Genomic DNA, 27,419 nt, shown 5'->3' with positions numbered 1-27,419 from the left:
GGGTGGAAGGGCTGGACCAGAGCTGCCTCTAAGGGCTCTTCCTTTCTGACTTTCAGTGCTTCCCTGTCCTTTGGTGACGTGGGGCATTTGGAAGGGCCCTACTTGGACCCCTGGCCAGTGCTGGGTTCTCCCTGTCCCTTTCTCACCAGCCAATACATTCTTGAACCAGCGTCCTCTCCCAGCTGCCTGAGCCCTCACCACCTCCCACCCTCACCCCAAGTGTCCTGTGTGGGGTACAGCTACCCACGGGGGCTCGGTAACTGTGCTCCCCCCAGAGCCCCTGTTGGGACCACTCGGGCCTTTGCACCATGACAAACTGGGCCCAGGTGAGCCTCCTTTGCTCCCCCCCTCACCTGGCAGGTAGAGAAAGTAGGTCTTAGAGAGTCAAGTCTCTGGTCTCATGGTGGGTGGTTGGTGGAATCAGGAACCCACACCTGGTCAGTACTGTCCAGATTTGGGCTCCCCCATGCTCCAGTCCTCACCTGGTCCTAAGTTTTCCCAAAGGACAGAGTTGAGGCACTAGGCAGCCCGGGAGTAAGTGTCCTGCTGATGGCCCTGGCAGCCTCTGCCTTCTGCTGGCTCCAGCAACACCCACAGCTTGGCTGTCTTCTCTCAGGTACAGAGAGGGCTGTCCTCCCAGCTCACAGGTAAGGTGGCTGCCCGAGCTGGACCTGAGCCCAGGGATCCCCAGGATTCCAGGGAAGTCACTGGCCTCCCCTTCCACTCCTGGGGAAGCGGTCTCCATTTGTTTCAGAAAACTGGGCCCGTGGGTGGACCTGGTGACAGCAGCACAGTCCTTTCTCCACCTCAGCTGCAAGCTGTCCAAGCGGTGGTTCCCATGGCAACTGCAGTACCACTGGGCACAGCGGCCCCCGCCAAAAGGCAACTGTGACCTTCAAAATGAGGAAGGAGTCTGCGCCTTGCGGTGGCCTGTAGGGGCCCCATGCTGGCCAGGGGTGGGAACAGTCCCTGGAAGAGCGCACTTCCTCCTTCCCCACCGCAGGCCGCTGACCGCAGCCTCCCTGGCGATTCCAGTCACGGTGACTTTATCCCCAGGGTTTGCTCTGGGCCTTTCCTGTCAGGACCCAGCGCAGTGATCCAGGGCCCCTTTTAGGAAAGTGGGGGGTGGGGATGTGGCTCAAGCGGTAGTGCGCTCGCCTGGCATGCGTGCAGCCGGGGTTCGATCCTCAGCACCACATACAAACAAAGATGTTGTGTCCGCCGAAAACTAAAAAATAAATATTAAAAAAAAAAATAAGGAAATGGGTTGGCAGCCATCAGGACAGAGAGCTGGGAGGATTCAGGGGAGGTTGGTGCAGTGATGTCACATAAGGACCATTGGGTAAGGCACGTCTTAGGCCCACCCCAAGCTCCCCCACCCCGATGTGATGGGGTCTTTTTCTCCAGCCTGGAAGCCCTCTGAGAGGTCAGCGGCACCACTTGCCCTGCAGGAGTGGCACCAGCCCTTCCCTGAGGCCCTCTGGTGACAGTTTCCTCCTGGGGCAGTTGTCATCCATCCCGTGCTCATCCCATAGACGGGCACGATGAGGCTGGTGACAGGCAGCAAACATCCCCCCTCCCCACCCAAAAGAGTCTTCGACTTTCCAGAGAGAATGAGTGGATTGTTTTGAATCTCTACCCCTAGGAAGCAGTTTCAGATAGGTCCCCTGGACCAAGCCATTAGCAAAGTCCCTGCCACCCTTCTAACTATGAGACCTCTTAAAGGGCCAGGGCGGATGATTCCATTTACATGAGATGCCCAGAAGAGATAAACGCAGAAAGACCAAACAGAAGATAAGAGGAAGGGGAAACGGGGTGACGACTAATGGGTCCAGGGTTTCTTTGGGGGATGATGAAAACTGATGGTGGAGATGGTTCACACGGCTGTGAATTAGACTAAAAAAACCTCTAAACCGTTCGCTGTAGGTTGGAACAGTGTGTGGTATGTGGATTATATCTTACTAGTAACTGAAAAAAAAAGAGAAAAACCCTCAACATTAAAAACAAAAAACAATCCAATTCATAAATGAGCAAAGGATAGGAAAGTAGAATGAATTGGACGTGACTTTCCTAGCTTCGTGAATGAAGGCACAACCAGTGAAACTCCCCATCATGTTCAACCACAAGAATGGGACATTCTACTCCATGTAAGTAGACTCCCTCAAAATGCACTCTACTGTCATGTGTAACTAAACAGAACAACACTCCAAAAAATTAATGACGATATATGTCCTCATACATTAAAAAAAAAAAGATCAGACATTTCACCAAAGAGGATATACAGGTGGCAAGTTGCCATATCAAAAGAGGTTCACTATCATCCGCCACCAGAGAGTGAAGATTAAAACCACAATGAGCTCCCACTCATACCTACAGGATTGGCTAAAACAAAACAGGAACACAAGAGAGACGACCACCCACACACACTGGTGGGATGTGAATGGTCTGGACCCTCCAGAGAGCAGACTGGGGGCTCAGACCAAAGTTGAGCTCACCTTCTATCCAGCAGCCCCACTTTGGGACACATATCCCAGGGAAATGGGACACACTGTCACACCCAACACTACACACACGTGTCATGGCAGCTTTACTATAGGGACTAAAAACCAGAAATGACCCAAACGTTCTTCAGCTGAGGGAGACTAACCAAGCCAGGACGTGTGCACTGTGGAATATTCAGCAAGGACTGGAGCCGGCTGCCTGACACAGCAACTCAGAGGAAACTTAAGGAAATTATTCTAAAAGGGAAAAAAATCTCAAATTGAGATTCCATTTAGCTGACGTTCATAAAATGACACAGCTCCATAGATGGGGAACACAGGAGAAGTGGCCTGGTGCTATGATTTGAATATGGCTTGTCCCCTTGAAGCTCAAGTTTGAATTTGGTCCCCACGGGCAGTTATGAAGAAGGTGGGAACTTCTGACGCATGGGGGAGTGGGGCGCTGCGGGAGGCGATGGATTAGAGGAGGTCATCAGGTGGAGCCCGTGATTGAATCCTGGGTGGCCTATGAGGAGACACGTGCGTGTGCTCCCTGTCTCTCACCAGGGGAGACGGTGCACCGGCTGGGACCCTTCCAGCAGGAAGGCGCTCACCAGGTGCCACCCCTTGCCCTTGACCTCCAGAACCACCCGCCACAATAAGCCTCTTTATAACGTACCCAGTCTGAGGTGTTGTGTTATTAGCTGAAAATGAATCAGGATACTGGGGCTGGCAGTGGCAGGAGGGCAGACGTGGCTACAGAGGGGTGGCATGCCGGAGCCTTGTGGTGATGGTACTGGTAGATGTGTTGGTTGTGGTGGTTCATGTGATAAAACTGCATAGGAGTACACGCATGCACACACACGTGTGCAATTGTGTGCATGCTAAATTGGTGATGTCTGAATAAACTCTGTGGATTGTACCAAGGCCGGTTTCCTGGTTGGTACTCTCAATTATACACAATTACTCACCACTGGGAGGAACCCAGGGACAGCGCACAGGACTTCCCTGTACACTGAGGATCCATAAGCATTTCAAAGTGAAGCATTTTATTTATAAAGAACTGTGTAAGGATTTGAGAACTGGCGATGGGCCAGCACCATGCTAGGTGTTGGAGATTCCCTGGAGAAAGAAAGAGACACAGGCTGTATCTGTCCTGGTCAGGATGTTTGTATTACTGAGTGACAAACCAATTTCTAAAAAGCAAAAAAAAAAAAAACAAAAAAACAACTACTCATAGCCGTCAGTTTTTCAGAAATGTTTCATTTTGATGTTGAGGTTGTAAGTCCCAGGAGCCAGCCTGCTTCTCTCCCATCCCCAACTCAGCCTCGATGGTGAGCCCCAGGGTGACAGGTCAGGGTCACCTTCCCTGTGGTGGAGCTAGGGTCTCAGTGTGATCCCCTCTGAGTGCACCAGCCTCGGCTGGATGGTGCCCACGCTTGAGCCTTGCCCTTGGAAATGGATTAGATGGTGTCTGGCGTGTTCCCACTCAGGCTCTTGCTGCGACCCCAGGGATTATACACAGTGTGGCCATCAAGGAGACCTGCTGCGACCACTGGCACCTTGGTTGGGAGGGACAGCTGGCTGCCTCTGCCGCAGGCTGTTGGCAAGGGCACAAGTGGGTACTGGCCATCCCTCAGACATGGCCAAAAGGCAATCTGGCAAGACAAGGGGTGACATGGTCCCCTTAGCGACAGGTAGCACAGGGAGCTTGTGAGGCTGAGCTCCTCCAGAGAGGACACTGGAAACATTCAGCTCTAGATAAATCTTTACCAAATCTCTGCAGACAGTGCATGCACATTATAAAAATCCCAGAAAAACCTAATGCAGGAAGTAAAATTGGTCCAAACTTTGCAGGTGTGTATGTGTGTTCTCTTTCTAAATAATAGCTTTTTCAGAAGTGTTTACTGAATGTGTTTAATACCATGCATTTTGCTTATTTGAAGTATGCAGTTTGGTGGCTATTAGTGTATTCCCAGAGTTATGTGACCAGCGCCAGCCAATTTAAGAACATTTTTATCACCCCAAAGAAGGAGACCGAGTGCCACACAACGGCATGAGTACACCTAATGCCACTGAACTGCACGCTTAAATTTGGCCCAAATGCTAAACGTCATTCATAGTTTACCATGATTTTAAAAACCCTTTAGCTCTCACCCCTTATCACCCCAAACCTAAGCAACGCCCAACGTCCCTTCTGTGCCTTAGATGGGGTCCACCCTTGGCTTCAACACCAGAGGCCCATTCACCCCTCTGTCCTTTGCAGGCCCCTGCTGAGCTCTGCTCAGGGGATGGGAAAAGTGAGACCCTGTCCCATCCTCTGCCGGTCCCCAGCCTCGTGGTCAGAGGAGCCATGCCCCTCCCTCTTGAGGTACACACGCACTGCGGGACGTGCTGTGGGGACAACGCCCTGTGGGTGGCTTTCCAGAGAGGGCGGGATCAGAAACAGGTCTTTGGGGCAGAAGGTGGGCCTGGAACTGAGCCCTAACACAGAGAAGGGCAGGGAAACGGCGGGAGTAAAGGCCAAGGAGGCAGCGTCCAGAGGGAGGGGGAGAGGTCCAGCCCAGGGACAAGGTGCTGAGCCAGAGCCAGATGTGAGGTCACCTGCGGCAACGACGCCCACCTCCAACCTGCTGTCGCCACCGTGTCCTACTGGCTGCCGTTTCCCCTGATGGAAGTGTGGGTGCCATTCGCAGAAGCTCCGGGGATGCTGTGTTTCGTGCTGACGAGGTGGCCTGTTAGTTTCCCATGACCGCTGTGACAAAGACCGCAAGCTGGATGACTTAAAACAGGGGACATATATGGTTTTGCAGCTCTGGAAGCCAGAAATCTGAAATCAAGGTGCGAACAGTGTTGCTTCCCTCCGGACCCAGAGGGAAGGGCCACGGGCCACATGGTGGGAGGGCTAAGACCCTGGCCAAGGCCCCTGTGCCCCTCTGGGGTCTCCCTCCCAGACACTCTTATTGTAAGCGTCCTCCAATCTCCCAGACGATGCCCCATGCACATTCTGCTGGGTGCCTAGTGAGACCCCAAGGTGCACGAGGCCCACCCCAGTGTGCAGGTGCTGCCGTGGCGTGGCCTGCTGTGAAGGACACTGTCGGCGTGGTCAGGCAAGGGGTGGGGGGTGGAGGGACAGGGGCATGGCTGGGGAGAGGGATAGGGGGTTGGGGTCGGGGGCAGAGGCAGGGGCAGGGGCTGGGGACTGGGGCTGGGGGCAGGGGCAGGGGCTAGGGAAAAGGAAGTCCAGCTGACTGAGAGGAGCAGGAGGCACGCCCACTGCTGTGGATCTACAGTCTACAGTTTTCACAGTGACACTGCGACGCCGGCCTCTGTGCCCAGGAGCGTGCCGGGCTACAGAACCCAGGGAGGCCTGGTCTCTGCGTGAGAGCAGAGGCTGGGAAACCAAGTCTAAAGCCACGGGCACTGCTGGTGGAGACAGGGGGCAGGCTCTGTGTGAAGTGCCAGGGGTCCCAGCAGGGGGTGGCTACCCTGGTCCTGGAGGAATCCTTCCTGTAAGGTCAGCCCTTGGCTCCTGGCCAGGGAGAGCTGCTAACTGTGGGGCACCCAGGCACGTGAGGCCGGGCTCTGTGTCCCCTCGAGGGGTCCGTGAGGAGGGACCGTCTCATCCGTTTTCCAGATGCAGCAGCCTCTCTACCTCCTGCTGCCACAGGGATCTTTTGGGCCCTGCCTCCCTTGACCACTCTGGAGAGGGTTGGTGATCTACCAGATGCAGGCACTAGGTGGTGCTGGGCGCCCTGGGACCACCCCCACATCCCCACCAGTGAGAATCCACCAAACGTGGAAACACCATGAGCTGGAGTTTCTCAGACTTGGTTCATTTATAAACATTCTCCAAATCCTTTCTGTACTGACAGCCCTTGAAACTGTCTTGTCGAATGTTTTTATCTGATCTAATGGAAAAAATATGGTCTCTTCACCATAAATAGATAAATGTACATGTTTTTAAAATTATGTGAACTTACATACCTGTAAGCTCAGCAGCTTGGGAAGCTAAAGCAGTAAGATAGCAAATTTGAGGCCAGTCTCAGCAACTGAGGCCCTAAGCAACTTAGTGAGACCCCAACTCAATAAAAAGGGCTAAAGATGTGGCACCCCTAGGTTCTATCCCCAGTACCCCCCACCAAAGTCATGTGAACTGTTGAGAACAGTGTTTAGTAGATAGCAGGAGAGCAAATACAGAAGTGACGCCATTCAAACAGAATACGTTGGTGTGTACAGCCCGCCCCATCTCCAGACCTCCAGCATAGGACAGTGCTGCCCCAGGCTTTGAGAACTGGCATCACCTAGATGTGTGTGTCTTTGGAAGGGCTCTGTCCCTTTAAAAGAGGAGGAACTGAGGCACTGAGAGGTAAAGGGACATGCTTGGAGTCACGTTGCCAGGCCCAGAAGCTGGCTCCTGCCTTCCCACAGCCTCTCACGGAAGCTGGAAGGATCTCGGAATTGCAACTCGCCTGTGACATTCACGTGTTCCTTCAACCCCACGATTGTCCAGAGAAGTTCAAATCACCCATGGAGCCTGTGGGACACAGGTGTGAGAATTAGGAGTCACAGGGTGGCCCACCAGTGGCCCAGGAGAACTCCGACAATCCACTGAGCTTCTCTGGGTCCCTTGGCCTGTGGCTCAGAAGCATAGCACAACAGGGTCCCTTGTTCTCCACCGGTCAGTCCATCCCCAGCCTCAGGCACCCTCTGCCATACCCTAGCACCTTGCCCCTGCTCAGATGGGATCCCAGGCCAAGCGTTTCCATCCCTCTTGCCAGTCAGGGCTGTAAAATACCAGGGCCAATCAGGTTTGGTGGTAATATGTCCTGGGGACTTTGGCCCCACCTCAGCACCCCTGGACCACGGCATCTCCTGGGGGCAGAACTGGGCAGCGTCCCTTCCCCCATAGTCCTCAGAGTTGCCAACTCTAGGCTGTTCCTGGGGAATTAATTACATGCTTCATTCTGCTTTTGCAATCTAGGATCTTCTGTGTTATTTTGCCAAAAATGATGTGTGTGTGTTAGTCAACACCAGCTACGATAATAGGTATCTCCTGAACCCTTGAATCCCATTTCTCACTTAAGGTTCCGTGAGCAGCGCTGTGTGGGGGGCTGTCAGGGACAGGCACGTGGGAGGTGCCAGGGCCCACCATGAACATGGCAGGCGTGCGCCATCCGTGTCCACCTTCGAGAAGTCACCACTTCCTGCCCCCCTGGTCTTTGGTGGACACTCACCCGGACCTTTCTCATCTCTCCCCAGTATTGTACCTGGAAGGCTCCGTTCTTGTGTTTGAGGACATCTTCAGACTGGTCGCATTCTACTGTGTCAGTAGGTGAGTAGACCCCGCCCCACAGGAGGTCCTGAGGAAGGTCTTTCCCTCCTCGTTTTAAGGGTGGACTGTCGCAGATGTCCACCTGCCGCAACCCCCATCTGGTTGCTGGAGACAGCCCAGGCAGCCTTGGTGTCCACATCAAGCAGAAGGGAGATCACAGAGAAGCCCCAGAGGCAAGGGTGTGGCCCAGAGGATGCAGAGAGAGGGGACAGTCCCTTGGCTTTGCCCGGATAAACACAAGGCAGAGGTGTTAGCTCTGGTGCTCTTGGACCAGCTGCTAAGAGTGCCCCTTACCACCCCTGCCCTCGGGCCCCCAACTCCCAGTGTCACCAGCATCAGGGCAGCATGGAGTCCTGCGTGGCCCTCATCTAGTGAGAGGGACTGCAGCCTCTTCACGGAGGCCGTTTTAGTTACTACGCAGCTGCTGGGTGGAGCAGGTGTCACTACCCTCAGTACAGCGCCATTCATTCAGAACTGGTCTCAGACCAACAAGATTTAAAAATACATTTGGGTGCAGAGGTGGGGCTGATGTTTTGGTGTCCAAAAGCAGCCCAGGACTCCAAGCTGCCTCCCGTGAAACCTGTGCTCCACCTGCAACCTTCCCCACCCACCTGTCAGGACCCCTGGGCCCCATGGGCAGGCCCTGCCATAACAGCCCATGTCAACAGCTGCCACATGGGGGCGCCCGCCAGGCCACCAGCCCTGGGCCGAGCTCATTCTAAACTCATCTTTGACATCCTGCCAGCAGTCCCCGAGGTTCCCCACGGTGCTCCCCATATCCCCATTTCACAGCAAGGCAAACCCCAGCCTCAGCCTGACCCCGTGGGCAGCTCCACAGTAGACCTCGGGACGGTCCCACCTGAGGACAACAGGACTGAGTGTCCTACTCCCCGGCCACCCTGCCGGCTCCTGGAGCTGTGGCTGCTGCTGTTCCCAGGCAATCGTGAGCTCCAGGATGCCAAAATGAGCCCCCAGGGTCCAGGTGCCGGCTCTCAGGAGAAGCCCCACGGTGGCTGGGCAGCAGGTGTGCAGAGGTAGTGAAAAGACCCAGGGCTGGGGTGGGGGATGCTAGCAAGACCCCACAACCAGCCCCCAGGGATTGGGCATCTGCATCGCCTGGCTCTGTGCCCACAGAGGTCTTCTAAGCCCTGCAACAGCAGTGTCCACACAGGGACTCCTGCCCCTAGGATCTCTGGGAGGGGCAGCAGAGCAACTGGCACCAAGGACCCAGGAAACAATCGAGCAAGTTCTCAATGCTGTCGTAGGTGAGGAAACTGAGGCCCTGGGTGGCACAGAGAGTTCCGAGCTGGGTTTGAACTGAATCTGTGTGACTCCTGCGCCCAACTGCTTCTGTGAACAGAACCTGCTGTACCAAGGTCACGGCTGAAAGGATGTGTGTGCTCCCCGCTGCAGCCCCTCCCTCCATAGCTGGAGATGCGAGGTCCTCCTGTGGAGGAGGGGACGTGGGAGGCCAGCCAAGGATGGCAGGAAGAGGATTCCGGGCAGGGGAAACGGTGTGGCTCAGGCCTGGCTGTGGGCAGCTCAGGAGAGGCTCCACGGGGAGGGAGGGATATGTGGAGACCAGCTAGGGGCCACTGCAGCCATCCAGGCCCTACAGGGAGGCACTGCCCAAGAGGGGTGGGGGCAGCCACTGCAGAGCAGAGAGGAGGCGTGGGGGAGACCAGGAGATGTGGGGGTTCTGTCCTGATGACACCTTTGGCGAACACTACTGTCACTGAGCCTGGAAACCTCTGCTTGAAGACCAGTTGCTCAGAAGTCTTGGTGGCCCAGGATTTGAGAATGGCATCAGAAATTGGGGCTGGGTCTTAACAGGACCAAACCCCGAAATCTGCAGAGTCTGACTTTAGCCCAGGTACTTAGCATCAGAATCAAACATACTGCCAGGCGCTCAGGTGGATGGTGCTGTAAACCCCTCTACGGGGTTAGGAAGCCAGCCTGGTGGGTCTGCTCAGCTGTTTTTCTTTTAAGGAGAAAGGAAACTGGGCTAGAACACAGAGTATGTCTGACAGGGTTGAAACAGGTCTGTGTTGCTAGACTTTTAGTTGTGAGAGTGTGCATGGGTGGGGGGCACGCTGCTCTGTGATGTCAGAGGCACCCCTAACACAGTCCTGGTCGAAAGTGAGAGGCACCAGCTGCAACAGGGGTCTCCACAGCCAGGTATTGGCACCTGGAGGGTCCCCAGCCGACCCTCCACGGTATGAGAGAAATGTTAGAGCGTTCATTCTGAAAATCCCATTTTTTATTTCTATTTTCATGAGTGCTTTTTAATAAACTTGATAGTTTAGGAGGAAACACACACACACACCTGGAAGTTTGCTTAGTGTTGATATTTCTTGATACCTTTGCTTTAAGGTCCCTGATTCCCACCCATATCTTCCCCACCCAAGGCAGTGCCCCTTAGGACCCCCTTGTGAGCTGTTTAAAAACATGGATTCAGTGGCTGATCAGTGGTCATGTGCTCACCTAGCATGTACCAGGTCCTGGGTTCGAACCCTAACACCACACACACACACACACACACACACCCGTGGCTTTGCCCCCAGACCTGACGCTGGGCACCCTCAGGCTCGGGTATGGGAATCCATAGTTCCCATAGCTCCCTGGGGAATTCCAATGCTGGCCGTCTGCAGAGTGTGGACAGGTGTCTAGGACACAGTGGGGTCCCTCCAAAGTGTCTAGGCCTTTGAGGTTTTTGCTGGTCGATGAGGGTTTAGCAGCTGCCCACTGCCCCTGCAGGGCTGTCCTGGCACTGTCCAAGGCCTGAGGACTTGGATTTGGGGTGACCGAGCCGGGCATCTCATCCAGTTCCGAGCCTGCCTCCCCCTCACACCCTCCAACCTGGGCAATGTGATGCCACTGAGCAGAAGACACCACCAAGGCCCCCCCGAGGGCAAGGTAGAGGAGTGGGTTTGGTCAGAACTGCGGAGGGAGGAGCCAGCTGCCCTGTTAGCCTGGGACAGTTTTTGTTGAAGTATAAGTTGGCACAGTCTTGAGGAACGGGGTCCATTTGGCAAACTCTGTCATTTCTTAAATGCATACGTGTGGCCAGCAGGCCTACCCCCAGGGATCTACCCCATAGAAGCACTCACCTGGGCAGAAGGGTCACGTGTGGGGCTTGCTCTTCCCAGGGTTGTGTGATGCCGTAAAAATTTGGAAATCACTTCTGTGCTAAAAGCCAGTGGAGTCTGGGGGCTGAGACCCTGGACCCTGGAGCCAGTCTGCCTGCGTTCAAGTTCAGGTACTGACACTAACAGCTGTGGGATGGGGGCAAGCACTAAGCCCTTCTGTGCCTCAGTCTTCTTAGCTATGAGATGGGTATAGGAGCTACTTTGTGGAGCTGTGGAAAACATTTGAAAAGCTTGTCTATGTAAAGTGCTTAGAAGAGTACCAGGGTGCAGAGCAAGTGCTGTGTTGTCATTAATGAAAGAGAGATTAAAAAAGAAAAAAGCTTAAATGTCCATCAAAAGAAGAAAATAGCAGTGACCATATTGGAATACTCCACAGCACAGAAAAAAAAAGGGTCAGTATACATGTATGGACTTGTGAAATGTTCTCTTGCTACAGCTTTACCATTGTGCAAGAGAGCTGCAGAGAAATATGTATAACGTAATGCCATTTTGTGTGTGTGTAAATGCACAGAGAAGGACAAAGGAGGACACACATGTACACCAAGGGTTGACATTGAGACTCTGACGAGGGGAGGACCTGCTCATTTTATTTGAAGCACTTTTGTGTCGTTTAACTCTATTACAGTGAATATGTTTCTTTCCTAATTTAAAAAAAATGAAATCTAGGTCTGAGGGTGTAGCTCAGTGATAGAGCCTATGCTCGGCATGAGCAGGGCTCTGGGTACTGTCCCCAGTGCTGCAAAGAAAAACGGAAATCTAACAGTTTAAAAATTGGAGATGAGCCAGGCGTGGCACACACACCTGTAATCTCAGCAACGTGGGGGCTGAGGCAGGAGGATTGCAAGTTAGAGGCCAGCCTCAGCAACTTAACAAGATCCTGTCTCAAAAGAATAAAAAGGACTGGGGATGTAGCTCAGTGACAGAGCACCCCTGGGCTCCATCCCCAGTACTGACCAAAAAAAAAATGATAATAGTTCTACCTCATGGATTGTTGTAAGGATGAAGTGGGATAACATATGTTATAAGCTCCATTAATGATAGTTCCTTTTCTCTTAAAAAAAATGTAATAAGTGGCTTGTGAATTGGCTGGGTGGGCTTGGGCAAGTCTCTTGACCTCTCGGAACCGCTACATCCTCAGCTGTAGCACAGGTGTTCCCGCCTTCCCATCCGGTCGCTGTGACATAGTAGAATGGTATCCTGGGGCATGAGGCTGGAAAGCGCCTGCCCACAGAGGCGCTCAGCAGACACCCACGCCTTGCACGTGCCCTTCCTGGATGGGAGGCGGTGGCGGGTGGAGTGCTGAGCTGGGTGGTGGAGGGGAAGCAGATGGATGAAACCCTCAGCAGCCGCCGTGGGAGGAGGAAGAGGTCCTGGGTGGCCTTGAGGGACGCGTAGAATCTAAGTACCTGTGGTGGAGGCTGCCGTCCCCACTCCTTGCCAGCTCAGAAGTGGGAAGCGGGCCAGTTGCGCTCGCTGTGGGACATTGAGCATGACCTCCTGGGAGGCAGCGGGAGGCCCTTGCAGATGTTGGGGGGGCGAGCTGGAGAGATGGCACAGGGACCAGACCGGGAGGCCCTGGATGTGGGGTTTGAGGCACCCCTGCCTCTGCAGCAGGGGCTGAGGACAGAGAGAAGTGAAAAATGCCCTGGTGTCCGGCGGACAGCACCGAGCTGGGTGACCTCTGTGGACCCTTGTACATACACTGCAGGCGATAGAGACGGGACGCCAGCATCGGGAACCCTGCAGGATCCAGAATGGGGCCCTCAGACAGGGGGCCCAGGTGACCTCGGGCTCCCGAGAGGGTCACACCACAATGACAGTGAAGGAGCTGCAAGGATCAGCTGGTGGCCTGTTCATGGGACACACCATGACCTTGAGAGCAGGCCCGCGACCTCTCGACATGCTCTGCTCCTCATTTCCATCCGCAGAATGGACTCCCAGTGCAGCACTTCCAGCCCCCCACCCCCACCCGGAAGCCACATCCATACCACAGGCTCAGGAGTGTCTGGGGACCTGCCAGCCCATCCCCCAGTCTCTGTGCTGCTCTCTCCCGTTCAGTACCTGTCTTTGCATGAGACCAATGACAAACAGCCTGCAGGGCATGGGGACTGGAGCCGTTGCCCCATCCTGCCAGGAGCCACCAGGGGAGGCTCTCCTTGGAGAAGGGTGGACGGGATTTCAGTGTTGGAGGACAGGGCTTGATCAAGCAAGGGCTTGATCCTCATGGCAGCTGCTGGGTCTCGAGGTCCTGTCCTGCGTCCTCTCCTTCCTGTATGATTCCTATCCTCACGGGGCAGGAAGTGGCCTTAGGGCAGCCGGAGAGCAGGACGAGCTGGAAAGGGGGCTGACAGCCCTGAGCCATGGAGTGGGGCATAAAGGTGGGACCACCCAGCCTGGCCCCAGCAGTGCCACAGCCCCCCCCCCCCACCCAGAGGGACAGCCTTGGGCTGGAAGTCAGCAGTGTGGGATCCTCCATGCGACCTTGACATATCCTTTTCCCTCTCTGGGCCTCAGTTTCCCATCTGTCTGAATCTCCTCTGCAGATCTCAGGAGGGAGCCCTGACACCCCCGTTCAGACCACGGGCCTGGGTAGAGCCAGCTGCCGCGTGCTGAGCGGGCTCCTGGCTGCTCCTGCAGCGTGATCCCATGTGGAGCAGAGGGTCCGAGGGCAGCACGGGGCGGGGGGGGATCAGCCCTTTCCCCTGGGGGGGGGGCGCCTTTAGAGGAAACCTAGACCAGGGACAGCAGAAAGGAGCCAGCCCCACCCCACCTGGGCTCTCCCACATCTCCAGTCCTGGGCTGGCAGGACCTGGATTGCCCGAATGCCCCTTGGCCTCAGCCTCGGCTCAGGGGAGTTTCGGGTCTGCATGGAGAACCCAGCAGCTGAGATGCAAGGCTCCTCCCACGTGGGCTGCATCTTTGGCTGAGAAATCGGGGGGAGGGACACAAAGACCCCTCCCCAGACGTGACCTGTGGCCCCTCGTGTCTTCACAGAGATTTACTGCCCTTCACGCTGCGGCTGCCCCAGGCCATCCTTGAGGCCAGCAGCTTCACGGACCTCGAGACCATCTCCAACCTGGGCCTGGGTAAGTCCTCCCCATGGAACCAGGGAAGCAGGTGGCAGGTGAGGAAACGGGGCCCTAGGATTTCCCTCAGGGCCCCTCGGTGAGACCAAACTGGACCTGGAGTTCCAGCTCATGAGACCACCCCATCCTGGACAGCTGACCAGGAGGACCCAGGGCACAGCCTCTCGTGTCAGGCCATGGCCCTGGGAAAGCTGGGCCAACACACAAGGCCTTTCTGGGTGGTGGCCAGATAGTTGGCCACCAGACTCTGGCCTCTGACCACAGCGTGTGCTGGCATCTCTTGTACTGCTGTCCAGAGGCGTGGACAGTGGTCGGCTGAGTGGTGGACAGCAGCCTGGCCTGGGAACCCAGGGAGGGTCTTGTCTGACCCCAGGTCTGGCCCCTCCTCCTGGATCTGCCCTCTCATTGGCTGTCTAACCTGGAATTGACAGCCAATCAGCATCAACCGTGTCCTCACCTCTTTAGCTGTAGTGACTCATCCCAGTTCCAAATAGCCTGGTAAAGACTGTTGTCATCATCCCCATTTTGTGGCAGAGGAAACTAAGGCTCAAGAGGTCAAATAGCACATCCAATGTCACAGCACCTGGCCGAACAGAACTTGAACCCAGGCAGCTGAACGCAGGCACCTCCCTCCATCTCACACTGCCTGTGACCACCCAGAACCTGCTGCTGGGCAGAGTCACCCCGTGTGTGAACTCTGGGGCCAGCTTTCAGTTGACATTGGAAGTCAACCCTGACCTCCACGCCTTCCCTGCCCCCACAGATATCTCAGTTGTTGGGCTTTTGCCCTCCCGGGAGCTTGGGTGTAGGACAGATGACAATTTTGCAGTTAGCACAATCCAAATCACCTACCCCGAGGTCTAGAACGACATTATTGATACTTTCTAACCACTGCCAAGCACTGGTTTGTGTGATCCTTGTGTATTTTAAAGACATAAAATACAATTTAAAAGTAGAAGGGCAAGTTTTAGCCCAGCTGAGGGGCTTGCTCCGGGTGGCCTGGAAAAGACGGGGCAGAGCTGGGTGGGACTGGCACTGAGAGCTCCTTCCCACAGTTCACTGCACACGTCGCGACCCCCTCTGTGGCTGTTGGAAGGAGCAGTCGGTGGCCACATTGCAGTGGCATGACCTCCGTCAGGGTAGGTTTGCTGCACCCCTGACCCCACTTGTGGGTCCAGGCAAGCATCCCTGGGCCTGCGTGTCTGGAGACCCCTGCAGGTTCCTCTCTGCCGGCAAGAGCCTGGTTGCCCCAAGACTTCAGAACACTCTGGATTTGAAGCAAGCTGCTCTTCTTTGGAGGACCACATTCCTGTCTGGTACAGATGAGCATCTCCTGAGAGAACCTGTCCCCGGACACCATGTGGGAGTGGAGAAAGGAGGCCCCGGTGGAGGCCCAGGGCAGCCCAGATGCACCCCGGCTCTTTCTTCCTGGAGAATGGGAGTTACATGAAACCCAATGTGTTGCAGCTTAGGATCTGGAGGGCTCTGTTCAGACCGAGTGTCCCCAAGTGCTGAAGGTCAGAGTGTCCCCAGGTGCTGAAAGCTGGCCCAGATTCAGAGCCAAGGAAAGGCTAATATTCCAGTCTGTGCCGAGTGGAAGGGGACCTAGAACTGAAGGGGTCCTTTGTGTCAGGACTGGCCCTGGCCCTGGCCTTCACAGGCTTGAGACTCAGCAGCCCTCGAATGTGGCCCAGGTGTTAAATAAGCAGAGCATGCCATCTGCCAAGGGCCAGGCACCCCAGGGTTGTGCTAAGCATGTCACGTGCTGTTCTAGGCAAGGAACTCTTGCAGCAGAGAACCAAACCCCCTCAAAGTAGCATGGATAAAAAGAGAGAAGGGTACCAAGGAATCTCCCAGAAGGGAAGGTGGAGAGTCTCTGGGCTTGGGGGCAACAGCCGCTGCCCTTGCTCTCTGTCTGTGGCCCCCTGGCCTGCTCAAGTCCAGCACCCTCTCTCCTCTTTCTGGCCAGGCCCTGACCCCAGCCCCTCTGGCCATTGCTGTTCATGCAGGTTCTCCAGGGAATATTCAGATGACCAGTGGCCAGCCACATAATGTGGAGGGGGAGAGGGGGACAGTTCCCCGGTGTAGTCAGCGTTTCAGGGGAAACCAAGAGGACTGTGGGAGGACGACTCCTGGACACAGGTGCGCACATTCGTTATTTCATTTATCCACATAAAACCCATTTTACTGACGAGGCAAATGGAAACCCAGAGAGTCTAAAGGGCTTATTCACCTGGAAAAAGAAGCGAAACCCTGACGCAGGACGGACGCAGCATGGATGAACCTTGGCGACACATGCTGGGTGAAGGGAGCGGACACGGGTGGCCCGGGTCTGTCCTCGTGAAGTGTTCAGAACCGGCAGATCCACAGGGACAGGAGCAGGTCAATGGCTGCGGGGGGAGGGGGTCTGTATGGAGGCTCCCTGGGGGATGGTTAAGATGCTCTAAAATGGATTGTGGTGACAATGCGTGGCCCTGTGGATATACTAAAAGCCACTGGAGTGTTTTTTTAAGTGGGTAGTTATGTGAGTGACACTTCAGGAAAGCTCTTAAGGAGACACAAAAATCCACAAAAGCTTTCCACACCAGGGCGAGGCAGGGGCTGGACTCACCCTCTGGCTTTCTGAGCAGGAACTCAGCTGTGTCTGACCCCTGCCACCGGTCTTCGGCCAGGCCTGGTCACCCTCAGCCCCTCAGCACTGCCCTCCCTGGCCTTTCCCCCGTGGAAATCAACGTGGTGACCTTTGGCTGTAGGGCCAGGATGTGGCATCAGGAGAGGGATGACAGACAGCCCTGCCCTCTGCGTCAGACCCTGTCCACACCACTGTTTTCCCCCATAGCTTTCCCATAAATGTCTAGCATGCCTATAATCCCAGCAGCTCGGGAGGCTGAGGCAGGAGGATCGACAGTTCAAAGCCAGCCTCAGCAAAAGCAAGGTGCTAAGCAACTCAGTGAGACCCTGTCTCTAAATAAAATATAAAAAAGGGCTAGGGATGTGGCTCAGTGGTTGAGGGCCTCTGAGTTCAATCCCTGGTACCAAAAAAAAAAAAAAAGCCTAGCTTGCTGTGTTTGCTTTTAACTGGCAACCCCAGATAAACATGAAAATGAAAACCATACATAACCCATCAACCGTTGCAGAGAGTACGGTTTTGTGACTTGCCTTTTGATTTTGTTCTGTTTGAACGTACTTTGTGATTTTCGGGTTTGTTTTGCCCTAGACCCAGTGTGAAGGGGTGTTTAGTTCAGCATAAAGATCTGTCAGACTTTCAGCCCATCTGACGATCTTGGGATCATAAGTGTTTTGAGGCACATGTCTTCCTTATCTTTAGTATCAGTTATTTTCTTTCTCTGACGTTCAACTCATTTTCTTTAGACGGGTAGAATAAGCCCTGCTATTTAGGCAGGGACGATGTTGCTGAAACGGAGCTATTTGCTTGCAGGTTCAGCTTCATGTGACGGCTCAGAATGTTCGTTCCTGAGCTGACGTCAGGAAGTCCAAGTTTGGACTGGGAAAAGCCAGCGTTCGACAGTGCAGGCTATATAAGGTGTAATCTTGGACTTCAAGGGTTTCAGGTTAGCTGAGGCTACAAAACCCGCCTAGGGAGTAATTCAGCTCTGAACTGCACACAGTCGATTCAAAGTGCAGAAGGAACTCAGGGAATAAGGGTTTCAGACAGTGGTTCTCAAACATATTTGCAATACACATGTTTAATATTTTAAAAGTGCATTCAGGAAAAGCATTATGTTCTCTAGCTCACCCATGTTTGCTTGTAACTTGCTTTTTCCTTATGATACAATGAGAATTTTCCTAGTTATTAAATATTCTTTGGAAACTTGAACGACTAGCCAACAACCCACCTTTGGGAGGCCCCCAAAATATATGTTCCCTGAACTCCCTGAATTCAGGGCTGTTTTGACGGCATTTGAGGCACATTGCTGCGTTCATTCATCTCCTTCTGTCTTGCTGCTGGCTCAGGTATCCCCAAGGGTGGAGCCTTATTTTGCTGTCAGGACCTCAGCCTGGCCCTCTGAGGACTGTAGGAACGGACACTTCACAAGAGACGTCCCCCACTGAGGCTCAGGAGGCTCAGGCCAGCAAAATGGTGGCCTTGGCTGGAGGGATGAAGAGAGGCAGCAAAGGGATGGGCCCTTTCTGGGAACTTCCACAGCTTGGCACGGTGCCCAGGGCACTGGCGCACACAGTGCTGCCAACCACTAGGATTGCATGACACTATGTTCCTCTTCTCTGGCCTTGGCATTTTGCAGGTTGCAGAGAAAGTTACTACTCCTTTTTTTTTTTTTTTGAGCATAAACTCCCGTGCTGCGGCTGAGCTTCCCTCACGGGGCCCAGACCCTACAGTGCAGCTCCCAACTTCCCCTCTCCCCTGGAGCGGCAATGGCTTGGAGGTCTGTGCCTTGCCACTTGCAACCACCAGGGACAGGAAAGCAGCATCCTGGGCCCTAAGACCCTCCCCTAAAACCCAGCGTCTGCTCTGCTCCTCGGGAATCCAGATGAACCGAGGGAAGCGTGTTCTTATTCTGCATAGGGCAGCCCGCCCTGCTCTCCTGGGCAGGCCATGCTGCGGACGGTCCACCCACGTACAACTCCGATGCCCTCCTTTTGGCCCCCCTCGCCCACTGTCTCATCTCCTCATCCCCTGTGCCTCAGGCTGTCCCACCTTGCCATCAGAGCTGACCCTTCCTATGTCTCCTCCCCTGGACCCTGCCTCCATACTAGCTGAGCTAATAAGCCAAGCCAAGCCCTGCCTTGGCCACTAAAGATGTGCAGGTGGGCCAGGCGCAGGTGCTGCCTGCGCCTGATGGGGCGTCAGACAAGAGCAGAACTGTAGCTCAGTGGTCACTGCAGAGCACACTCAGAGCTGGGGGACACAGGAGCCAGGTGAATGCATCCAGAAGCCTCCACCAGATAGGTGCCATGTGACCTGAACCATAAAGGAGGAGCAAGAGCTTATCAGGTGGAAAGGGTGGCCAAAGAATCCCAAGCAGCACAGGAACAGAGTCGGGCAGCACGTGGCCTGTCCATGACAGCCCAGCACAAGGAGTTGGGTGTAGACTCAGCAGATGATTTCAGAAAGGAGATACAGGGGCCAGAACCGCAACCCAACACAGGCTTGAAGGATGTAGGAAGCAATGATGGGAGGGTCCTGGTCCTGGCCAGCAGTTCTGGGCATTTTCTAGCCAACATCCACCCTCACCAAAGGAAGGGTCTTGGGGGAACTTGGGCTACTGCCCCAGGTACCTTTGAGTCAGGCTGGCCACCTGCTGCTCGGTGCTCTGGAAAGTTCCAAGGAGACACCTGTGTTGAGCTTGTGCAGAAGTGCTCACCTCATAGGGTCAGAGCATCTGAGTCTCAACACAAAGCACCCAGGGAGTGAGTCCACCCTGGAGGGGCCAGCAGCTGCCCAGGAAAGCCGAGCAAGGACTGGCAATCATGGAGAGTAGCTGGCCCCGACACAGGGCAGCCTGCCTTGGACAGACGTATCCTGTGGCTGTGATGTACAGAGCTTTGCATGCTGGAGGGACGATGGACGTCTGTCATTTTGTTATGGTGGTGACTGCTGGCCTTCTTGGCTGGTGGCCAGACACAGGGTCTCTGCCCAGGGCAGGGATGAGCAGTGAATCCCACTCCCCTCCAGTAAGGGGTACCCATGCCTGGCGGAGGCAGCTGACTTTGTGCCCAGCAAGATTGACAATGACCATGTCCCTGAACGTGCCCATGTCTTAGAGTGGGCACACAGTGTTGCCCCGACCCCACCCACCATCCAGCGATATGTCCTTACTATCAGTGCCAAGAGGCCGTTGTGTTCTTACCACATCCCCAGCTCTGGGGTGCAAGCCACCTGCCACTCACCAGCACTCGGAGAGCAACCGAGAGGGGAAGTGTCGCAAGTTCCTATGAAGAAAGGCTGCGTGACATGGTGGCTAAACAGAAGCTTCAGAGCTGGTCTGCCCCTTCCAATCCCAGCTCCCTCACTCACCAACCCTGTGGCCTCCAGCAAGAGCTTTGGTCCGAGTTTCTTATCTTCAACCGTAAAATGGGAACCAGGCCTACCGTCAGGGTGTGGAGATAATCCAGGGAAAGCCAGCCTCCCACCCGCTGGCACACGCCAACAACTCCCTGGGGTGTTGTGATGCGAGGTTTTCTTTTTCCTTTTTTAACATGAAGTTTATTTAACTGATACGTAAAAGCATAAAATTGTACATATCGATGGGTCACCGAGTGAGGCTTCGGTTACACAGTGATCCACTGTAAGGTTTAAGTCGGACCAAACACACCAGTTTCCTTACTTATCATTCCTTTATGGTGAAAACTCAGATTCCTTGTTAGCTTTGTGAGATTCACGGCACCTTGTCGTCATCTGCGACCACCCTGTTCTACAGTCGCACACCAACCTCCGTGTGTGGCTTTCTTATGAATGAATCTCACCCAGGTGGCAGAAGCCCAGGGCCAGGCCGGGCCGGCTCCAGCTTTCACGGGAACCCTGGTCTGCCTGGCCAGCCCCCTCCCTGCTCCTACAATCTGCAGGTTGAGCAGGACCTGGGTCCATGTTCCTCTGAAGGAGGATCTGCTTGAGTGAGCTCAGGGTGGCTTGTCTGCCAACTGGAATTGTTTTCAAGAGTGTCCCCATGCCCTTCTGGGGAGAGTCCTGAGCATTCCTGGAAGCTTGAAGGTGTGGCCCCCAGAGGTCAGGGACTCCCGAGCCAGGCCTGCCTAGTTGGCTGCAGGCACTTGTGGAACCCGCGGGGCCCATCCTGTCGGCAGTGCTGGGCCCCACTCAGCACCAGAGCCGCTGCTGGCCGAGCTGCTCCCCACGGGGCCTGGTCCCAGCTTCTCAGTCAACTTCAAGAGGCCCGAGTGTGGTGGGTTTGCAGCATCAGGTACTCTCCATGGGCTGGCTCTGATCCCGTGGGCCACAATCCCTGGGTTCCTTCTTCCCGTATCAACTACGGTGGCCAAAACAGGCCGAGTCCCCTCCCAGGACCTATAGTGTCCTGTCTTGCATCCCAGTGATGTGGGCACTGCTGAGATCCTCTTAGAGGTGACCGGGATGAGGCCCAGGAGAGCCAAGTGACCTGCCCCAGAGCACCCAACTGGGCAGCTGCAGGACTCCAGCCTCTGTCCCCCCACCCCGTCTGCGCCATGCCTTCCCCACGGGAGCCTTCTGCTGGCCTGGCTCTGGAGCGTGGCCGTTGTCACCCCCACCCTGGGTCCCGCTGCCCTCCGTGTGGGCTGTCACATCAGGGGACGGAACTGAAGCTGGGCCTGTCACATCCCCCCAGCCCCACCCAGCTCTGCGGGGGAGGGTGGCCGGGGCTTCCCCTCGAGGCAGGAAGTGGGGAGAAGTTTAAGAGTCCAAGGTGGGAAACAGCCAGAACAGTGAAGCAGCCGCCTTGATGGGCCTCGGGGCCCTGTCCCCCGCGTCCGCAAAGGCCACCCGCCCCAGCACTCACGGCCTCCCCGTCTCTGCTTCCCACAGGCTTCTGGGACTCCTCACTGAACCCCCCGCGAGGCCGCAGAAACTCAGCAGAGCCCCCAAGAGACCCCGCGCCCGGGGCCCCCGCAGCCTGCAGCCCCCGGCCCCCCACTCGCTATGAGAACTGCTCCTGCGAGATCGAGCTGTCCACGGGGAGCGACCGGCTCTGGCTGGTGAATCCCATGTTCATCGAGGACTGCGGCAGCACCCTGCCCGGCGACCTGCCACCTCTGGGCAGCTGCCCCTCGCGGGCTTTGCCAGCCGCCTCGGACACCGCCTCGGACACCGCCTCGCCCACCTCCAAGTGGGCCCCCTGCCGCCCGCCGCCGCCACCCCCAGCGCATGCCCCGCACCCCGCTGGCCCAGCCCGGCCCTTTACAGTGGCAGGCCCGGCTTGTCCACTGCCCGGTTCTCCTGCAGCATCAGCCCCCCAGACCCCAGGGACCCCAGGGACCCCCGACCATCCGAGCCAGCCACCCATGACAGCCTGTGAGAGGCTCTCACGACCTGCCACTGGGCTGGGCCCCCTCAGGGAGGAGGAGCCGACACCAAGGACCAGCCCCAGCCCCTCGCAGCCGCAGCCGGCCCAGGCCCCTCCGCTGCCCCTGAAGAAGAATCTTCCAGCTGCTCCTCCCAGACGGCGCGTCTCCGACAGGGTGTCCCTGGAAGACCACGGTGCAGGGATGGTGGCAGAGGGGGACCCACCCGTGCTTTCCAGGGCAGCCCCACTCAGCCCACCTCCCCAGGGGACATCAGGCAGCCCTGGAGACAGACTTCCAAGGACCACAGAGCAAGGCCAAGAGGCAGAGGCCAAAGCCAGTGATCCGGGCAGCAAGCCAGAACCTCCCAGGAAGGCCAGGCAACCCCCGGTCCCGCCCCCCAGGAAGAAGCGCGTCTCCAGGCAGCTGGCCCAAGGCCTGCCAAGTCCCTCGGAGAGCGCGGAGCACCCCCCGCAGGAGGTGGCCTCAGAGAAACCCACGCCCAGTGCCCCCAGAGAAGGCCAGAGTCCTGCTCCCCAGGCCGGGACTCAGCTCCTCTATGCTCCGGCCAGCACCTGTCCCCAGAGCTCCGCGGGGTTCAAGGGCTCCCTGGCCTCGCTCTCAGAGAACCTGGGGCTGCCTGCTTCAGCCACGGACCAGGACTCCTACTCTACCAGCAGCGCCGAGGAGGAGCTGGAGTTCGGCAGCCCCAGCGTGAAGAAGAAGCCCTCCATGATCCTGGACAAGGCGCGGCACCGGCTGAGCTTCGTCAGCTTCACCAGCGTCTTCCACGCCTTCCTCTCCAACGACCGCAAGCTGTACAAGAAGGTGGTGGAGCTGGCGCAGGACAAGGGCTCCTACTTTGGCAGCTTGGTGCAGGACTACAGGGTGTACAGCACGGAGATGATGGCGCGCCAGACGTCCAGCACCGAGATGCTGCAGGAGATCCGCACCATGATGACGCAGCTCAAGAGCTACCTGCTGCAGAGCACCGAGCTCAAGGCCCTAGTGGACCCCAGTCTGCACTCGGAGGAGCAGCTTGGTCAGTGCCTGGGCAGGGGCTGGCTGCTGGTGGGAGGAAGGGAAGGATGGCGTGGCACAGAGACCCCACAGCCCCTTAGGACAGAGGAGGCTTGTGCGGTGGGCACACTTGGTGTCCCCCACCCCCTTTCCTAGGTGCATGTCCCTGTCTGCAGTCACTGCAAGAGGTGGTTCCTAGTGGTGTATGCCCACCCTTTTCTAGAGCAGTGACTGCAGTTACGTAGGGGCCACCCTCCCTGTACCCCCTTCTGCCACCAACAGCCACCGTCCACCATGGGGGGCACACTGGGCCCTTCCCTCAGGCGGGTGGTGCTGTTGATGCTCCCGGGCACCCTGTGGGACCAGACTAGGGCTGAGACCTTGTCCTCACTGCCTCCCTTCCCTGGCCACTTTCCCTCTGTCCACAGAACCTCTGGGGTGCCCAGACCCCTCTCCTGGGCTCTGTTTCTGGGGCACCAGCCCGAGGCGGCTCACTCCTCTGACCCCCCTGGCCTTCCTGGCCCCACCAGCCTCTAGTCCAGTAGCTGCCAAACCCTCTGTCAATCGTGACTCACACTGAGAAACAGAGGGGTCGTTGCGATCAACCTCGCGGCCACATCAACATGGGAACTATTCGGTCAGGTCCCACTGCTGGGGCCAAAGCAGCTGCCCAGACATCAAGTTGCTGATAAGCTACGTGGCAGCGGTCACTTCCCCAGCCGTCCAGGGTCCCCTCCCCCGGGCTCCCCAGCCCTCGCAGCCCCCTCCCGTAATGAGAGGGTCAGAACTGGGCACAGGAAGGGGCACGGGGCACTCCACGTCACAGGAGGTTCATTGTGAGTGTTTCCTGATAACAAAGGGCCAAGCTGGAGGCCGCCCTGAGGAGGCTGGCCTTGCTGCCCAACTCCTGGGAATGGATACAGTCACCAGGCCACGGACTGGGGCGCCGCCAGCGTGGGGGATGCAAGTCTGAGGCTGGTGCCGTGTTTGCACTTGTGTGGGGGCCTGGGGAGCGGGGTCCCCCTGGGCAGGAAGCTCTGGGCCCACCCCTGCAGCCTCAGTGCAGGAGAGTGGAAAAGCCAGGAGCCCCTCCTACCCTCAAGGAGCTTGCTGGCCAGCAGGGTGGCCGGCCACCAGTGGGAAACCTGAGCAATGGATAGAGGAAGGGGTAGGGGACTGAGCAGGCAGGAGGCACCAGGAAGGCAGGTCACACAGGATCTGGGTGCCTCCCCGAGGACTCGGATTCCCCTGCAGCAGGTCAAGCCTAGGGTAGGGGGGTGCGGGGGTGACGTGGCCTCAAATATGCACTGGGGCCATAGTGCCCAGTGGGAGCCGAGGTCGGCTCCGAGGCTACTGTCACTGTCCAGGCGCACGTTGAGGGTGGCCAGGAGTGGGCAGCGCCTGGGCAGGTGGAGCCGGGACCTGGATTTGGGTCTGCTGGGGAAGCCAAGCAGGACAGGCTGACGTGGGATGTTGGGGAGAGAGGAGGTAGGCCAAGGACCGGCGCTGGTGTCCCTGGGAGGCCACTTCCTGACAGGCACCAGGGAGAAGTCCAGGAGATCAGTGTTGGACATGTGACCTCGGAGACACTTATTGTCCTAGGGGGCCGTCGGGTAGGCCCCGGGGACCTGAGTCTGCAGTTCTGGGGAAGAGTGTGGGCTGGAGGTGGATGTTTAGGAACCGTCAGCATAAAAAGAGCCGCGAGGCTGTGAGATCATCCCAGGCTGGGGAACGGGGTTGACCTGGGGGACGTGGAAGGGCATGGCAGGCTCCAGGTGGCCCGGAGGAAGCTGTGATCAGCCCTGCCTTCCAAAATAGGGGAGGAGGAGCTGGGCCCAAGGGAGGAGCAGGAGAGGGTGCCCGGCTGTGGAGAGAGTGGTGGGCCTCCTTGCAGGGAGAAGGCAGTGTGGACACAGGTGGAGAGCTGAGGCAGGCGGACCAGGGCTGCTCGGGCAAGGCTGCTCCTTTGGCTAAGGGTCCAGCCGAGATGAAGTGGGGAGATGAGTCAAGGCTGACCCAGAGGCTGGGACAGGGCCAGCAACCTGGTGCCAGGCTCTGAGGGAACCGCTAGGATATGATGACCCTGGGACACTATTCCCCGGGGGCTCCTGAGCCACGGTGTCTGCAGTGTGGCTTTTGGCTGGATGCACTACACGTCCCCCCTGTCAGGACCATGGGGTCTACCTGCTGGGCTGAGAGGTGTCCCTCCAGGGACCTGGCTATGGAGGGCTGCAGGACCGGTGGCAGGGTCCCTGCAGCCAGTGCCCTCACCCTCGCCTCCTGGCCACCCGCAGAGGCCATCGTGGAGTCTGCCTTGTACAAGTGCGTGCTGAAGCCCCTGAAGGAGGCCATCGACGCCAGCCTGCACGAGATCCACACCAGGGACGGCTCGCTGCAGCAGCTCAAGGACAACCAGCTGGTGATCCTGTCCACCACCACCACGGACCTGGGCGTGACCACCAGCGTGCCCGAGGTGCCCGTCATGGAGAAGATCCTGCAGAAGCTCTGCAGCATGCACAAGGCCTACTCGCCCGAGAAGAAGATCTCCACCCTGCTCAAGACCTGCAAGCTCATCTACGACTCCATGGCCCTCGGCAGCCCAGGTAGGCCCGGCCAGGCCACGGTCACAGGCCCCGGTGAGGGGAGGGCTGGGCGTCCGGCACCTCCCGGGGTGACAGGGACAGGGAAGGGTGATGGGCTGCTGCCCTGGAGCGGGTGAGAGAGCCACCCTGGACGGGGCCTTCGCGGGCACTGGGGCTGCTGGAGCACGGCCACAGCAGAGATGCGCTGTCCCCCCCAGCGCTGGGGCTGGGAGTTGAAGGTCACGGTTCCTGAGGCCAGGGAGCATCGGCACCCACCTGCCTCCTGCTTGCTCTGCCTTCTGCACTCGGTGTCGCCTGTGTGCGTGTCTGTGCCCAGGTTTCTCCTCTTTACCTGGACACGGGTCGTGTTGAATGAGCGGCTGTCCCTGCTCCAGGTGACCTCATTTAGCTAATCATATCTGCGACCAACAACCCCACGTCCAAGTAAGGTCCGGCTCTCGGTACCGAGTTAGTTCCTCGTGAGTTTGGAAGGGACACTATTCCTCCTAACAGTGATGCTGGCCACGCTCAGCTGGGCTGCCAGGTGGCCAGTCGAAGGCCTGCTGGTTGGGGACAGCAGTGCCCCTCTGGCGGTGGGCTGGTCTAGGATGGCCAACAGGTTACCCAGGCTTGCACCTGTGGCCGTGGCCAGGGTCCAAGCGAGGCCCGTGGAGAGCCAGCCCGCACAGGCGCACTGACACATTTCTCCAGCTTGTTTACTTACAAGATGAGCCAGACTCAAGGGGTGAGGCACTTCCCCTCTCCATGACAAGATCTGCAAAACCACAGCACCGGGGGTGCAGAGGGGGAGGGGGATCACTGGGATGGTACCTAATGCCGTTGCCACAGCGCTCCTCCAGGCAGACCAGAGCAGGCGCCCATGGTGTGCACCTCAGTGAACCGAGCACTGGGGGGAATCATCCCCCAGTCACCCCTTGTGCAGTAAGCAACATGTCTAACTATACATGGCAGCCATGGTAATGAAGAATGCAAAAATTGTCACCTCTACAGCCATGTAGAACCGGGTTCAAATTCCTGGTCCCAAGCTGGGAAGTAGCTAGGAGGCAGAATGCTTGCTCAGTGTGCATCAGGCACTGGGTTCCATCCTTAGTACCAAAAAAAAAAAAAAAAAAAATCTGGTCTTCATCTGCTACCTGTGTGAATGATCACCTTACCCCTTTGGGCCTGATTTCCTCCCCCTTCACGGACATAGCTTTCCTGGGAGGGGAATGAGCCCTAATGGTTCAGAAGCCACCTCAGTCACTTGGGAATACTGGAAACAAGCCCTGTCAGACATCGGCCTCGGTGTGGGCAGCTGCTGGCTGTTAGAGGACAGGGATGCGCACTGTCTCCCTGGAAAGGGGCAGGCCAGCTTGGCCACGGGCCAACAGAGAGCAGTTGTTGGTAGAGGAATGGGGACGGGGGGGACAAGGGCCCTTCACCCCAGGAAAGCTCCCAGGGGCCTGGCACAAGCTGGAGTCACTCTTGAGTTGTGCTTATCTGTGTCCCTTGCCCACTTGTGAGACAGATTAGTGTCCCCAAGGTTGGACACCACACTGAGCGGGAGCTATACAGACACTTCACTGTGACCTTGGGAATGTGATAGAAAGAGAGGACCGTGGTAGAGACAGAGTGTGGCCTAGAGTTTCGGGAAGTGGACGTTGGACTTGGCAGTCAAGGGTCTTGTGCAGTCTTCAGGCCAGAGAACAGGCCCAGCATGCCAGCACAACTGAGGACCCTCCTAAAAACTGTACCAAAGAAGTAAGGTGGGGTCAGCGGGGAGCCTGCAGACC

At 56.8% G+C, this 27,419-nt stretch overlaps 1 protein-coding gene across 5 annotated transcripts in view; it reads left to right on the top strand.

Moving 5' to 3' along the window:
* Rin3 (Ras and Rab interactor 3) overlaps positions 1 to 27,419 on the top strand; it is a 107,388-nt gene that overhangs the window by 58,276 nt on the left and 21,693 nt on the right. For 4 of the 5 annotated variants that reach the window (XM_046440618.2, XM_046440617.2, XM_046440619.2 and 1 more), the window contains 4 exons: positions 7,743 to 7,815; positions 13,959 to 14,050; positions 21,549 to 23,066; positions 25,339 to 25,647. In XM_046440618.2, the coding sequence (XP_046296574.1) occupies positions 7,743 to 7,815; positions 13,959 to 14,050; positions 21,549 to 23,066; positions 25,339 to 25,647 (1,992 nt within the window). Of the gene's footprint in view, positions 1 to 7,742; positions 7,816 to 13,958; positions 14,051 to 16,074; positions 16,193 to 21,548; positions 23,067 to 25,338; positions 25,648 to 27,419 lie in introns of those variants that run through there. The other variant, XM_046440621.2, reaches the window with a different exon arrangement.

The sequence above is a fragment of the Marmota monax genome, unplaced genomic scaffold, assembly GCF_021218885.2.
Source record: "Marmota monax isolate L192 unplaced genomic scaffold, Marmota_monax_Labrador192_F-V1.1 WCK01_AAM20220418_F8-fsc00017, whole genome shotgun sequence".
NCBI lineage: Eukaryota > Metazoa > Chordata > Mammalia > Rodentia > Sciuridae > Marmota > Marmota monax.
This window is presented reverse-complemented; position numbering and strand designations above follow the sequence as displayed.